Below are 13,315 nucleotides of genomic sequence, written 5' to 3'. Positions count from 1 at the left end.
GGACGGAGAGAAACAGACATTTCCCCCAGCATGGTCCTCACGGATCTGTAACAGATTACAGCTGAACCAATCCGAGCGCTGTCGTCAGGCAATCTTCCTTTAACTCAAAGATTCTCAGTGCCATTGTGTCTCAGCAATGCAACAGTCTCACTGATCCAAAAACAATATAGCCTTGTCCAGCTGCAAAAATAACACTCAATCCCACTTATCTTTTCAAGTTGTAAAAATCTTCTTGATACTTTAGCTACGTTGAAGTGTCTGACTTCCATTCTAGTTTGTAGTCCCTAACTTTAACTCTTACATAATACTGCAAATCGTGACAGCCAATCTGTACATTGACAGTTGTCACAAACAGCAGTTTGATAATGAGCAGCCCAGCTGTTTCAATAATATAGGCCAGGACAGTAAGAAGAACATTCTTAGAAATGATGCCATGAAATAACTTGCATCCACTTGAGAGGTGCATGGGCTGCATCTTAGTTTAACATTCTGAAAGAATTCCAACAATTCAGCACTTTCTCCATACTGTGCTGAGCATGTCAATCTTCATTCTTGACTTGAGTTTCTGGACTGGAACTCATTACCTTTTGACTCAGACACACCAAGTGCTGCCCACTGAACCACAGGTGACACTGTGCAGAATGCGACTGTTCTAACCAATTCATGAGGTTTATGTGCTAATGATTTTTGCTTCTACCAGCGTGATTCACCAAACCTGACGTATCTGCAAAGTGTGTAGAAATCACATAGAAACAGGTTCTAAATATCAAAGGACACAATGATTTCCTTGTAAAGTTTTGGTCATTCACTCCCACTTTTGTCCATCCACCAGTTAGTTTTTAAAGTGGTATCTATGAGAACAATGGAGATATCGACTAAATGAAGTACAGGAACAAAGGGGATCTTGGCGTACAAGTTTACAAATTGCTAAAAGTAGTGATACATGCAGTTCCAAAGTGCCAACGCAACACTAAGATACTTTTCTGGTGAAATGGAATTGAAAAGAAGGGAAGTTATGTTAAATGTCTACTGAACCCGAGTTAGAAGAACTATGGACAGTTTTTAGTAAAAGGATTTCAAAGCACTGGAGAAGTTGCGAAAGTAATAAGGAGGGTCAGTAGGCAGGATGGAGAGAAATATCACTATCAGTAATGTCCAAAATTAGTAATCATCATTATAATTATAATTCTAACAGTGAATTCAGGAAAAATGTTTTTACCAAAGACATGGAGAGAATGTGAAACTTGTTATCATTGACAGTGGTTTAGGTGAATAATATTGACACATTTAAGAGGAAATGAGGTAAACAAGAGGCAGAAAGGAGCAGAAGAATATTTTGTTGGAAGTGAGATGAAATGACCCTTTGGAACATAAATGCCAGTGTTGGAAGGTGAATGGTCCATTGCTTCCATGTACATTCTTTATAGAATCAAGTTTGATTGATATTTTGCTATATGGATCAGGGAAACCCTGTAGAAAAGGAATAAAAGCTCTTCTTTTAAAGATAAAAGAGAAACCTCTTGCTAATGATGTCTTCATTGTTTGACAGAAAAGAACTCTGAGAAATGGCACTACCACTGCATGTTATTTTGCAACCATTCACACCGATTCAACTTTAAAGCTTTGCAGCATCATAGGTAAAAAGTTACTTTATTCACTCATGAGATGTGGGTATCACTGGATGGGCCAACATTTAGTGCCCGACCCTAGTTGCCTTTGAGAAGGTGGTGGTGAGCTGAAATTGCTTTAGTTGAACTAAATTTATTTGTTAACATCAATGTATGCTGTTTATCTCAGTACAGGAAGATGGGGTTGGACTGATTCCTACCTGCCCAACGCCAAGTTTATATACCCTGGTTGAGAAATTAAATGCAAAATCACATGCACTGACTGTCCAATGTCCATTTCACATCAATTTTTCAGTCTACATACAATGTAGGTCCCAGTCAGAAAGAAGATAATTACAATTCAGGCCTGGAAACCATACTTCTGTAGGTGACTGGGATTGATTTTATGTTTCTTTTGTGTAATTACATTCCCCTGACTGCTATTTATTAACAAATAATTTGTGATATGTAATGATTCACTATACTTATCCTTAGGGCCCATGGTTTGTTAGCTTTGACTCTCTAATGCTGTCCTATTTAACATACTTCATAGACTTAAGCTCATGCTAACCATATCCTATCTCATATCGGCTTCTATTCACTCATAAGACTAACCAATATTGGCTTTTGATCAGGGAACAACTTCTTCTTAAGTGCTCATTTCGGTTTGAAACCTCTGCTGCCATCCAAGATCTCTGAACTCCTCTGTTCTCCTCTTCCACGTGACTATTTTTCATCATTCCACCATTGTGACCTCATCTGCCTATACCTCAGGCTTCTAGAATTTCCATCCAAAATGTAGAAAATAACTCTGACTAAGCACCTGCCATAATTTCTCTTTCTGATGCTTAATACCAATTTTTGCTTGATTATAGTAACTGTTGTTTTATTTACATTAAATGTGCTCATTAAAAACAAGCTTTTTAAATGGAATATCTGGCCCAAAAGCAAACCACTTAGAAACAGGAGTAGGCCATTCAGTCTATTGAGCCTTCCCTGCCATTCAAAATGATCACTGCTGCTTATACTTGGTATAATTTATCCATGTCAGTGTTTATTGCAGCCACCACCCATCACTCCACAGGGATTTTATCCTTCTCAGGGGAATTAATTTTGGCTGTTGTATTTAAGACTTTCTGGCTTCAGATACAAATACAAAAAAAAATGCTACAATGCTAGCTATGCATATCAGACAGGGAGAAAGAAACTAAGTTAAAGTTTCAGACCAAAGATCATTAATCAGAACTCATTGTTCCTTTTCCTGAAATGTCAATTTTCATTTAAATTATTAGATAAGCAACTTTATCACTGATTTGTGGCTCAATCAATAGCAATCTTGCCTCTATTGTTAGAGGCTGCTGGCTCAAGATTCACTCCAGCTTCTCAAGCACATAATCCAGATCGACGCTCCATTTCAGTGCTGCACTTCAGTGATGCCTTCTTTCAGATGAGATATTGAACTGAGACTTTGGTTAGATGTATTTAAAAAAAAGTCCTGTAGCTCTAATTCAAAGAAGATCAGAAGAGTTTTCATCAGTGAAAAAGATGTTTATCTAATAATTTAACTGAAAATTAGTATGTATGTATTTGAAGCAGTTTGGTTGATAAATGATTAAATGCAGTTGTGTAATTATATTATACAATTATATAAGACAGCAATTTTCTGTACTGTCCTGTACAAAAGCCTGAAGTGGTCTATTCAACAGAACTCTTCTTGTTAGTCAGAGTGCAACAGGCATGTCTGCATTAAATTACTACAAAATGATAGACATTTCTACTTGTTATAAAGCTCTGAGTTAAATTTCTCGAATCACAGATGCTGCAGAATATTTCCAGCATCTCCTATTTATATTTCAGACTCCCAGTATTTTTTATCTTTTTCTACATATTGTCAATATAAATATTAGTTAGAAAGACACAGTTGACAAAGCTTTTCGGTTTTACTTATCTGGAAGATTGGCAAGAAGTACCAAAGGAGAGGAGAGTGCCAATGGTTAGCAAATGGATTCTCATTAGTAAAGTATTACTATCAAGATTGCACCAGTTAATGATGACTGACAGTTAATTTCTGTTTAAATTTTAAGCAAGGCAGATTGGCTTGAATAGGTCAAGGCATTGCCAAAGAAATGAAGCAGAGAATGGCTGTCACCTGTGTGTATAAATGTTCTTTCTGTCTGCAAAGAACAGATCATTGTGTCTTAACAAATTTAGATTCAATACACACAAGTTTGCCACAATGCAAACCCAATTAACAATCCTAAATTGGTTGTCAGGATAATTCTTCACACACTCAGGATTATTTATCAAGCAATGTCCAGTTGTGAAATCACATTCAATACTGGATACCATTATGCGTTTTGCAAGCACAGGATTGTTCAGTACCTTTATTGTTGGTAACAGCTGAAAGCATTCACTGTCAATCATGATTAGCCAGTACATGTTCCATGGCAATACCTCTACCAAACAGAGTCCATTTACCAACCAATCTGCTGTTTTCATTTCATCTTACTATTTTGCACAAATGATAGGTGCAAAGTAAAAAAAGAAGCTTCAACAAAATGTCTTTTTTTCAGTAATACCCATAATTTGTATTACCAGACAGCTATTTAAGAAGAAAAACTCACATGTATATACTGCCTTTGCTAGTATCCTATAACACTCCAAAGTTAATGAAGCACTTTTAAACCGTAGCTACTGTTGTAATGTTCTAATGCAGCCAAATTATACACAGCAATTTTCCACAAGCAGGAATGACCCCAGGAAAGTTTTCGTGACTTTGTTTGATTTTTAGCAGGGACATGATGAAATTTCTTCTGATCATCTTTGAACTAGTGCAACAGGTTTTTTTATATACATCTACCCAGGGTCTCAGTCCAATATCTCATCTGAAAGAAGGCATCTCTGAATTGCAGCACTGAGATGGAGTATCAGTCTAGATTACGTGCTTGAAGAGCTGGAGTGAAATCTGAGACAGCAGCCTCTAACATAGAGACAAGATTGGTATAGACTGAGCCACAAATCACAGTGAAGAAGTTGTTTATTTAATAATTTAACTGAAAATTAGTATGTATTTATTTGAAGCACTTTAGTTGATAAATGATTAAATGTAATTATGTAATTATATTATAGAATTATATAAGACAACAATCTTCTGTAGTGTCCTGTAGAAAAGCTCAATGTGGTCTTTTCAACAGAACTCTTTTACTGTTAATCAGAGTGCAACAGACATGACTGCATCAAATTACTACAAAGTGGTAGACATTTTTGCTTGTTACAAAACTGTGAGTACACAATGTGGACTTTCTTTTGTGTTGCACAGATAATTTGGGCCAGCGTGCTTTTGTAGGTAAAGTTTGTATGGACCTTAATGACTTGTTTCCTGAGTACAAGGAAAAGTTGTGCGAATCTGTGGTTGAAACAAAAAGGTAAGGCTCTTTCACTGGGACCAACATCATATTCCTTAACCAGGGAGATTGAATCTTTGAGAAAGGAAAAAGAATGATGGAGGAAGAAGGGGTGCAAATCTGACTCAAATCCAGCAGAGAAACAAAAATAAAGAGCAAAAAACAATTGGATACGAGAGGGGACAAAGAAAACACAAGGAAAAGTAACAAAGGGAGTCACTTTTTGTTGCCCTTGGATTTCTGATGTTTTCCACAGAATCAGAATGAGGTTGGCAGTTGCATTAGGTAGATGAGCCTTCTGTAAGCCTTTGGGTATTTAAAGACATGTAGAGATAAGCCATACTCCACAGGAGACAGTGAGGTCTGCAGATGCTGGAGGTCAGAGTTGATAGTGTGTTGCTGGGAAAGCACAGCAGGTCAGGCAGCATCCGAGGAGCAGGAAGATCGACGTTTTGGGCCAGAGCTTTTCATGAAGGGCTCCGACCCGAAACGTCGATTTTCCTGCTCCTCGGATGCTGCCTGACCTGCTGTGCTTTTCCCAGCAACACATTATCAACTCATACTCCACAGGACCCTTATCAAACAAAAAAATTAATACTGAGCCACACAATGCACTATTAAGACAGGTGACCAATAATTTCATTGTGATAGTTTTTAAGGAACATATTAAGTCAGTTAAGAGGAAGTTTAGGGAGGGAATTCCACAGTTTAGGGCATAGGACAATCAAAAATCATCCATTCATAAAGGTGTTTTGTAGCACATTTAGCTACAGCATGAACACTATATAGTTGGGTATGTTGTTTTCAAGACTGTCATTAGCCCATTCAAAATATTCTCACTGTGGTAGGTCTCTGAATTTATTCCTGAGCATTATTTGTGTGCTAAATTCAATAATCAATGGTATCTTGTGACTTAAGAAATGTTTTCACTTGTAGTAATGTGTTCCTGGATGCTCAAGGTATATCTTACATTATACACAGCAATATAAGATGCTGGCATTGACCTTTTGTTGTCATTCACAGATTTGTTGCTGAACTAACCGGGCGGGAGGTAAGCCAAGCCCTTTTAGACTCAATATTTAAAATGTCTGAGCAATTGGAAATGTCAGTGTACAGTTTAATTTGGTGCAAACTTTAGAGTCAAAGCAGAATAAAATACATGCTGGAAATCTGAAATAAAAATAGAAAATGCTGGAAATATTCTCTGGGTCTGGCAGCATCTCTAGAGAGAAAATCGAAGCCAAAGAACAGAATCTTACCAACTTTGACGTGAATTATGGATTAGGAGTAGATCCAGACTCTGATATACTTGACTGGTTTCTTGCATTGCAATCATAAGGCTTTCTATGAGGTCATCATCAGGTATTCTGATTATTGAAAAGTGCTGTTAGGTTCCCGAGGCAAAAGGCCCAATCAGAAAGCACCAATCTCCAAACTGGAGCAGCTTCACCATGGGACTCATAGGAAAAAACATTATTAAACTGGAAAGGGTATAAGAATGATTTACGAGATCTTACCAAGACTGGAGGGTTTGAACTATAAGGAGAGGCTGAACAGGCTGGGTCCTTTTTCCCTGGAGCGTAGCAGGCTGATCATTGACCTCAGCTGAAAATGTGTTGCTGGAAAAGCGCAGCAGGTCAGGCAGCATCCAAGGAACAGGAGAATCGGCGTTTCGGGCATCAGCCCTTTTTCAGGAATGAGGAAAGTGTGTCCAGCAGGCTAAGATAAAAGGTAGGGAGGAGGGACTTGGGGGAGGGGCGTTGGGAATGCGATAGGTGGAGGGAGGTCAAGGTGAAGGTGATAGGCCGGAGTGGGGGTGGGGGCGGAGAGGTCAGGAAGAAGATTGCAGGTTAGGAAGGCGGTGCTGAGTTCGAGGGTTGGGACTGAGACAAGGTGGGGGGGAGGGGAAATGAGGAAACTGGAGAAATCTGAGTTCATCCTTTGTGGTTGATCATTGACCTTACTCAGGTTTATAAAATCATGAGGGGCATAGATAAGATGAATAGCCAAGATCTTTTCCCCACGGAAGGGGAGTCCAAAACTAGAGGGCACAGGTTTACGATGAGAGGGGAAGATTTAAAAGGACCTGAAGGGCAACTTTTTCACACAGAGCGCGGAGTGTATATAGAATGAACTGCCAAAGGAAGTGTTAGAGGCGGGTACAATTACAACTTTTAAAAGATATTTGGACAGATACATGGATTAGAAGGGGTTAGAAGGGTATTGGCCAGGTGCGGGCAGATGGGACTAGTTCACTTTAGGAAATCTGGTCAGCATGGATGAGTTGGGCTGAAACGTTTGTTTTCAAGCTGTATGACCCTATGATTGCAGCTTGATAACCTCTCATCAGAACTAGAAAAAGAACTATAAGACGTTTTAACCTCATACAGAGACGGAATAGGAGATTAAAAGTGTGCAGGGAAAAGAAAAGGGTAGCTCCATAATAGTCTGGAAGTCACAAGAAAATAAATATCCACAGAGATGATGGTGCAAGGCAGAAGGAGATAATATAGAATGCCTACAATGTGGAAACAGGCCCTTCAGCCCAACAGGTCCGACCCTCTGAAGCATAACCTACCCAGACCCATTCCTCCTACCTTATATTTACCTGAACACCATGGGCAAATTAGCATAGCCAATTCACCTTACCTGCATGTCTTTGGACTGTGGGAGGAAACCCACACAGGCACAGGGAGAATGTGTGCACTCCACACAGCCAGTTGCCTGAGGCTGGAATTCAACCATGGTCGCTGGCACTGTGAGGCAGCAGTGCTAAGCACTGAGCCACCTTGCCAAAGATGCTTAGTCCTGATTTAAAATCACATGAACTGACTGCACTTGGGAGATTGGCAAACACTAAGTATAAATAGTACATTAGAATAGCATATTCCCTTTTTATGATGTCCTCCCCAATACATGGGGGAGACCAAGACAGATTGGGAGGGGGCCGTCTTACAGAACACATCCATTCACTCTTCAAGTTTGACCCTGAGCTTTCAGTCCTCTGTCATTTTAATTTCCCATCCACACCCATTCTGATCTCTTTGTTTTTGGCCTCATTTGCTGTTCCAGAGAAATCCAACAGAAGCTCAAGCAAAATGACCTCATCCTTCCATGAGACATTTTACAGCTTTGTGGACTCAACTTTGAGTTCAATCTCAGACCAGAACCTTCTCCCCTGTTTTTCAAACATCATGTGCTGTTAGTGGTTCTGCGATTCCCATTCATATCTCCTCAAGACCCTGTTATTGTTTCTAACGTTTTCTAGGTCAGATGAAAGATCAAAAGCATTAACTCTGCTTCTCTCTCAACAGATTCTGCCTGACCTGCCAAATAATTTCAGCATTTTTAGTTTGAATTGTTGTTGAAAAATGTACTTCAAAAATGTACCTTTTTAGGAGATGATTTTCCTCACTGTGTGTGTGTTTGAGTTAACAGAGCTACATGCAAGTGTTTGCCTCTTTTTTATTTCAGTATCCTCTGGTAAAACCCATTGTGACTCCTCGTTTTGTGCCTAGCTGCTCTTCTGAATTAATGCAACAGTTGGGGTCATATGCAAGCTCTGAGGGTTTGCATATTCAGGTACTGCCATTATAGAACTTAATGTGTTTCAAAAAACTGTTGGTATCTTACTTTCCTGCTGCAAATGTGAGTAGTTTAAACATTCAATTCTAGTATCTGAAGGAACAAATGAAGCAAATCCTGATTTTTTATTTTATACCATAATCTATGGCTGAGGCATGTTCAAACTAAAGTGTACAAAAAAAAAGTGCATTTGTGATGATAGCAATGACATTATAACCTTAAAATGTGCCTGTTTAAACTGGACATTTATAAAAGTTTAGGTTATTACAGCATAAAAGGCAGCTATTTGTCCCATTGATTCTGTAAAGCCTCTTTCAAGGAGCAATCTAGTTTGTCCCAGGCCTTGATTCTTTTCCCATCACCTTGCCATTTTTAATGTCAAAATGCACCCAGTTCCCTTTTTAAAGGTTTTGGTGCATTTATCTTCACCAGTAGGCAGTGCATTCCAAATCCTAACCAGATTTGCACAAAAGAAAAGGGCTTTCCTCATGTTACCTCTGCTTCCTCTGTCTGATATGGTTATCAATCCTTCAGTCTTGATATCAAATTTTCTTTATTTACTCTACGCACTTTGTAATTTCACACTAAACGCAATGATCATCAACCATTTGCATTCACGTCAATTTCAAAATTTCTGCTAACAGCATTCTAAGAGCTATGTTAATCTCAGATGGAAAAATTGAATGAGTTCCACAGAATTAGTTCTCTTGTTCTGTACATTAATCATATAGATGTCACAAGTAAGTAATAGACTACCTTCTTCCACCTCTGCTATATCACCAGTTTCAGGCTGCTTATATCTTATTTTCCATTTCTTTGTTATGTCTAGACTTGATCATTTCAAAGTAATCCTAATTTCCCACTTTCCCCTCACCATATTGTGAATTCATTCAAAATGTTTGCTGTCCGTATCCTACTTTGGAGCAAGTTCTATTCACCTATCATCTGTGTGCTCGTTGATCTACATTTATTCCAGGTCTGCCACAACACATGGCCTCTCCCTTCCCTATCTCTGTAGCATCTAGTGACCCCACTAGATCTGAGATTTCTGTGCTTCCCAGACTGGCCTCTTGTGCATGTCTGATTTTAATTGTTCCACCACTGATGGCTGTACCTTCAGTTGTTGAGACTTTAAGCTCTGGAAATTCAACTATAAAACTCTATTCCTCTCTACTTCCCTCTTTTTTAGGATGCTCCTTAAAACCTGTACTCTTGCTAACTAAATGTTGTGCATACTTTTTTGCCTACATGAAGATCGCTAGTGGAGTTTTAGAGTACAGTGGCAGTGTCCCTAATTCTAGGTCAGAAGGTGTAGGGTTCAATTTTCATCTGCTCAGGATGTGTGCACACCTGAACGGGTTGATTTAAAAAATATCAAAAGTCTCTGGTGTGGTTAAATAATAAGGTAGTAATCTCGCGGCTCATCCTTTGCCTAAAGTGCTACAACGCAGAGTGATTATTGGTCCTGACCTTGTAATGATGTTAAGGCACTTCCCTCATCTGCATGTTTAGTCTCTTGATCACTCTTAAAGTGATAGCACTCATCTTCTTCCTTTCCAAAGATAACTCTCAAGTGCAACAAGTGAAAACACATAAACTTTGGATAATAGCAAAATTATTTGTGTAGAAATATGGATTGTAAAATTTATAAGCACAAAAGTCTAAATGATCATATTTCATTTAGTGGTCTGCTGACATTTCCAGACCTTGTTATAACGTTACTTTCTGGAAGTGTGGATTTTGTCTTTGGCTGTTTTTGGTCTGCCATCATATCATCATGTTGATTGCTGCCATAGTGTTCCATCACACCATCCATGTCTGGATTATTTACCATGTACCTCCTTTAACTGGCTTCAGTCCCTTCACAATATTGCTCCATCGGATGTGATTTCATAAGATCTAGGCTCACTGAAGACTTGAGGTACCTTTGCACGTAACCAAGTTCCCTTTGTGGAGTGTATGACTCTGACCTTTTGTCCTACACGTGGATGAAGTAGCTCTGCACCTGCCTGCTCATCATGCACCATTTTAAGTCTGCATTCTTTGTTATGAAGTGTTTCCATCATCTCAGGGCATTTCAAAAGGTTGTAGTTTGGCACCATCATTCTCACTTACCCTCTGACATGATCTCTGCTGGTGATGGTCACCCCATTTCCAGAGCAGTTGTACTGTTATGTAACACGGCAACACACGAGCTTGTTCTGTTGTCTTACACTTCAGTATAAATTATGTAAAGTTGCAAACCATTTTCTAGGTGAGACCGTTTAATCTGGGCTAAAGTGGTGAGGATGTCATATGGCTCATGCCCCATTTAGCATGCCAGTCCCTAAATGGTCATATACCTTGGCCCATTGTCAGTAGCCTTCTTAATGTTGCATATGAAGAGATTTGCTCTAAGCTCACCACTGCTTACCGTGTTATGTGATGGATGTTCACTGCAGATACATCAGTAAATGGGTCAACAGGTACATTTGTTGCCACCATTCACCTGTTAGATTAGGATCTAAAATGCATAACTTATCTACTGTAGAGAAGAAAGCCACCAGATATTTTAATGCAATTATGTTGTCTTTGACAATATGTGATTTATTGCATTATAGCAAGTTACATTGAAATGCTGGACATTGTTACTCAGACTGTGAGGGGGATCTTGATGGTAAGTCCTCTGAGATCCAGAGCTGTTCTCTCACCCAAGTCTGTATGGTACACCATATTGAGTAGTGCTCATTTCAATGTTTGGCATTAATTTCTTCAGAGCCCAACCTCTTATATAACAAAACCAATGATAGGAAAAGTTTGTTAAAACAACCTTTTTGCAGAGGTTGTACTATCTTTTAACGTTCACAAAATGTCCTTCAGAGACTGAAGAATTTCATTGCAGCATCAAGAAACAAATAAGCTTGTTTTTTTTTATATAACCAGAGTCACATAAGTGAGTCCCGTGCCGAAGTGGAGCTTGTGAAGAGTTTGTTTCCAGAATGCAAGAATTATACTGATGTTTATGACAGACACAGTCTCTTGAATGATAAGGTTAGTGCGCGATGCCACATTCTTCTTCTTCAAACAATCACTTGGAGCAGTTCTTAAAACAACTGTTGTCCTTCATGTGCTTGTACTCTAAGCTCGTATGTCTGACGACAGGCCCAGTAATTCAGCTCGAGGACAGACGTGGGGGTTCCAGCTATTTCTGCTGTTTAGATGTCAGCCTGAGCTTAGCAAATAGCCCTTGTGTCTCCAACTCAAAACTATGGATTCAAATCCTCCTCCAAACACCTAAGTACTTGATGCTCACAGCGCAATGCTGAAGAAGTGCTACACTGTCACAGTTTTTGAATCAGAGTCCTGTCTGTCCTTCCAGTTGGGTTGAATAGAGGCCCGAGGCAGGAATCAAACCTAGGCCCCTGATGCTGTGAGGCAACAGAGCTAACCACTGAGCCACCGTGCCACCCCTTTTGACCATTAATACTATTATGTTTATGAGGCCTGGCTGTGCACAAATTGTCTGATGCATTAGCTATGTCATAATGGTGATGGAAGTCCAGAAATATTTAAGTGGCTGCAACATGTTGTGAGGGGTGAGATAGCAAACTAAATCTCAATTTTGTTTTCTTTTATTGGAGCACCAGTTCTGGGTGGTGAATGGGGGACATTCAATGAGAGATGCATCACCTCCTACGCCCTCCCTCCATCTGCCACCCTGGGAGTTATTTTGAAAAGCAGAGAAAGTGATGGTACCAAGGCCTAGTCAGAACCTACCCTCAAGTTTTGCATAATTCATAGGAACATAGGAGCGGGGAACAAACATAGGCCCTTTACCTCTACCTACTACTCCTGCCCCCTCATCCCTGTTTCCCCTTCCATCATCCCCCGACTCCCTTCACCCAGATTCTGTCTTATTATATTATATTCACCAGAATATGATGTTAAAACAAGAGAGAGAAATGTGTGTCAATTTGTTCACAGTAAAGCAATGCCTGTGAAGGTGATGGTGCTATAATGACCTGTGCAGGTTTTCACACTGCTCACACTATTCATCAACAATGGAACAAACTATTTCAAGCAATGCATGCTGATTTCCTGTCACATTGCACTTTTTCAAGTTGTCTTTTATGTTTTGGCTGCTCCTATTCATGTCTAGTCTTCTGCTTGTCTTGGTTTTACATATTTATTATTAGGGACAGGTCTGTTTCTGATTAGATAGACATGACCTTCTCAAAAAGGACTGTCCTGGACTGATTCTGTATTGTCCAGGGGAAGGGTGGGGCCAGGGACATGCTGTGGTGGTGGGGGGTGGGGGGGGGGGGGGCGAGGTGGGGGTAGGGGAGGTGTTTGGAATTGGAGATAAATTACTCAGAGTTTTCATTCCCCAGTTGACTTGACTTTATTAATCAGTTTCTTTACCAAGAACTTTGATTGGGTCTGAGCATATGTATTATGGCACATAATGCAACACGGTTGTGGAGTTGAGACCAGATGGATTACATGGTCTTTTCCTGATATCATCCTGTCATAGAATTATACAATGATTCATCACAGAAGGAGGCTATTCAATCCAGTATGTCTGTACTGGTCCATTGAAGGGGCCATTCAACGAAGCCTATAATCGCTCTCCTATAATCCAGCAATTTTCCATTTTGGCTTTATGTAAAGAGATGGTTTCCATACTTTTAGCCTATCTCTCTCTCTCTCTCTCTTTCTCTTTATCTTTTTCTCTCTCTC

General features: G+C 39.5%; 1 protein-coding gene across 1 annotated transcript in view; it reads left to right on the top strand.

Moving 5' to 3' along the window:
* The window catches only part of gda (guanine deaminase), a 53,355-nt gene that overhangs the window by 23,868 nt on the left and 16,172 nt on the right, over positions 1-13,315 (top strand). The window contains exons 4-8 of the mRNA XM_072592041.1: positions 1,550-1,637; positions 4,927-5,032; positions 6,035-6,062; positions 8,486-8,593; positions 11,519-11,626. Coding sequence (XP_072448142.1) covers positions 1,550-1,637; positions 4,927-5,032; positions 6,035-6,062; positions 8,486-8,593; positions 11,519-11,626 — 438 coding nt within the window. The remainder of the gene's footprint in view (positions 1-1,549; positions 1,638-4,926; positions 5,033-6,034; positions 6,063-8,485; positions 8,594-11,518; positions 11,627-13,315) is intronic.

Source organism: Chiloscyllium punctatum, chromosome 2 (genome assembly GCF_047496795.1).
Source record: "Chiloscyllium punctatum isolate Juve2018m chromosome 2, sChiPun1.3, whole genome shotgun sequence".
Lineage (NCBI taxonomy): Eukaryota > Metazoa > Chordata > Chondrichthyes > Orectolobiformes > Hemiscylliidae > Chiloscyllium > Chiloscyllium punctatum.
This window is presented reverse-complemented; position numbering and strand designations above follow the sequence as displayed.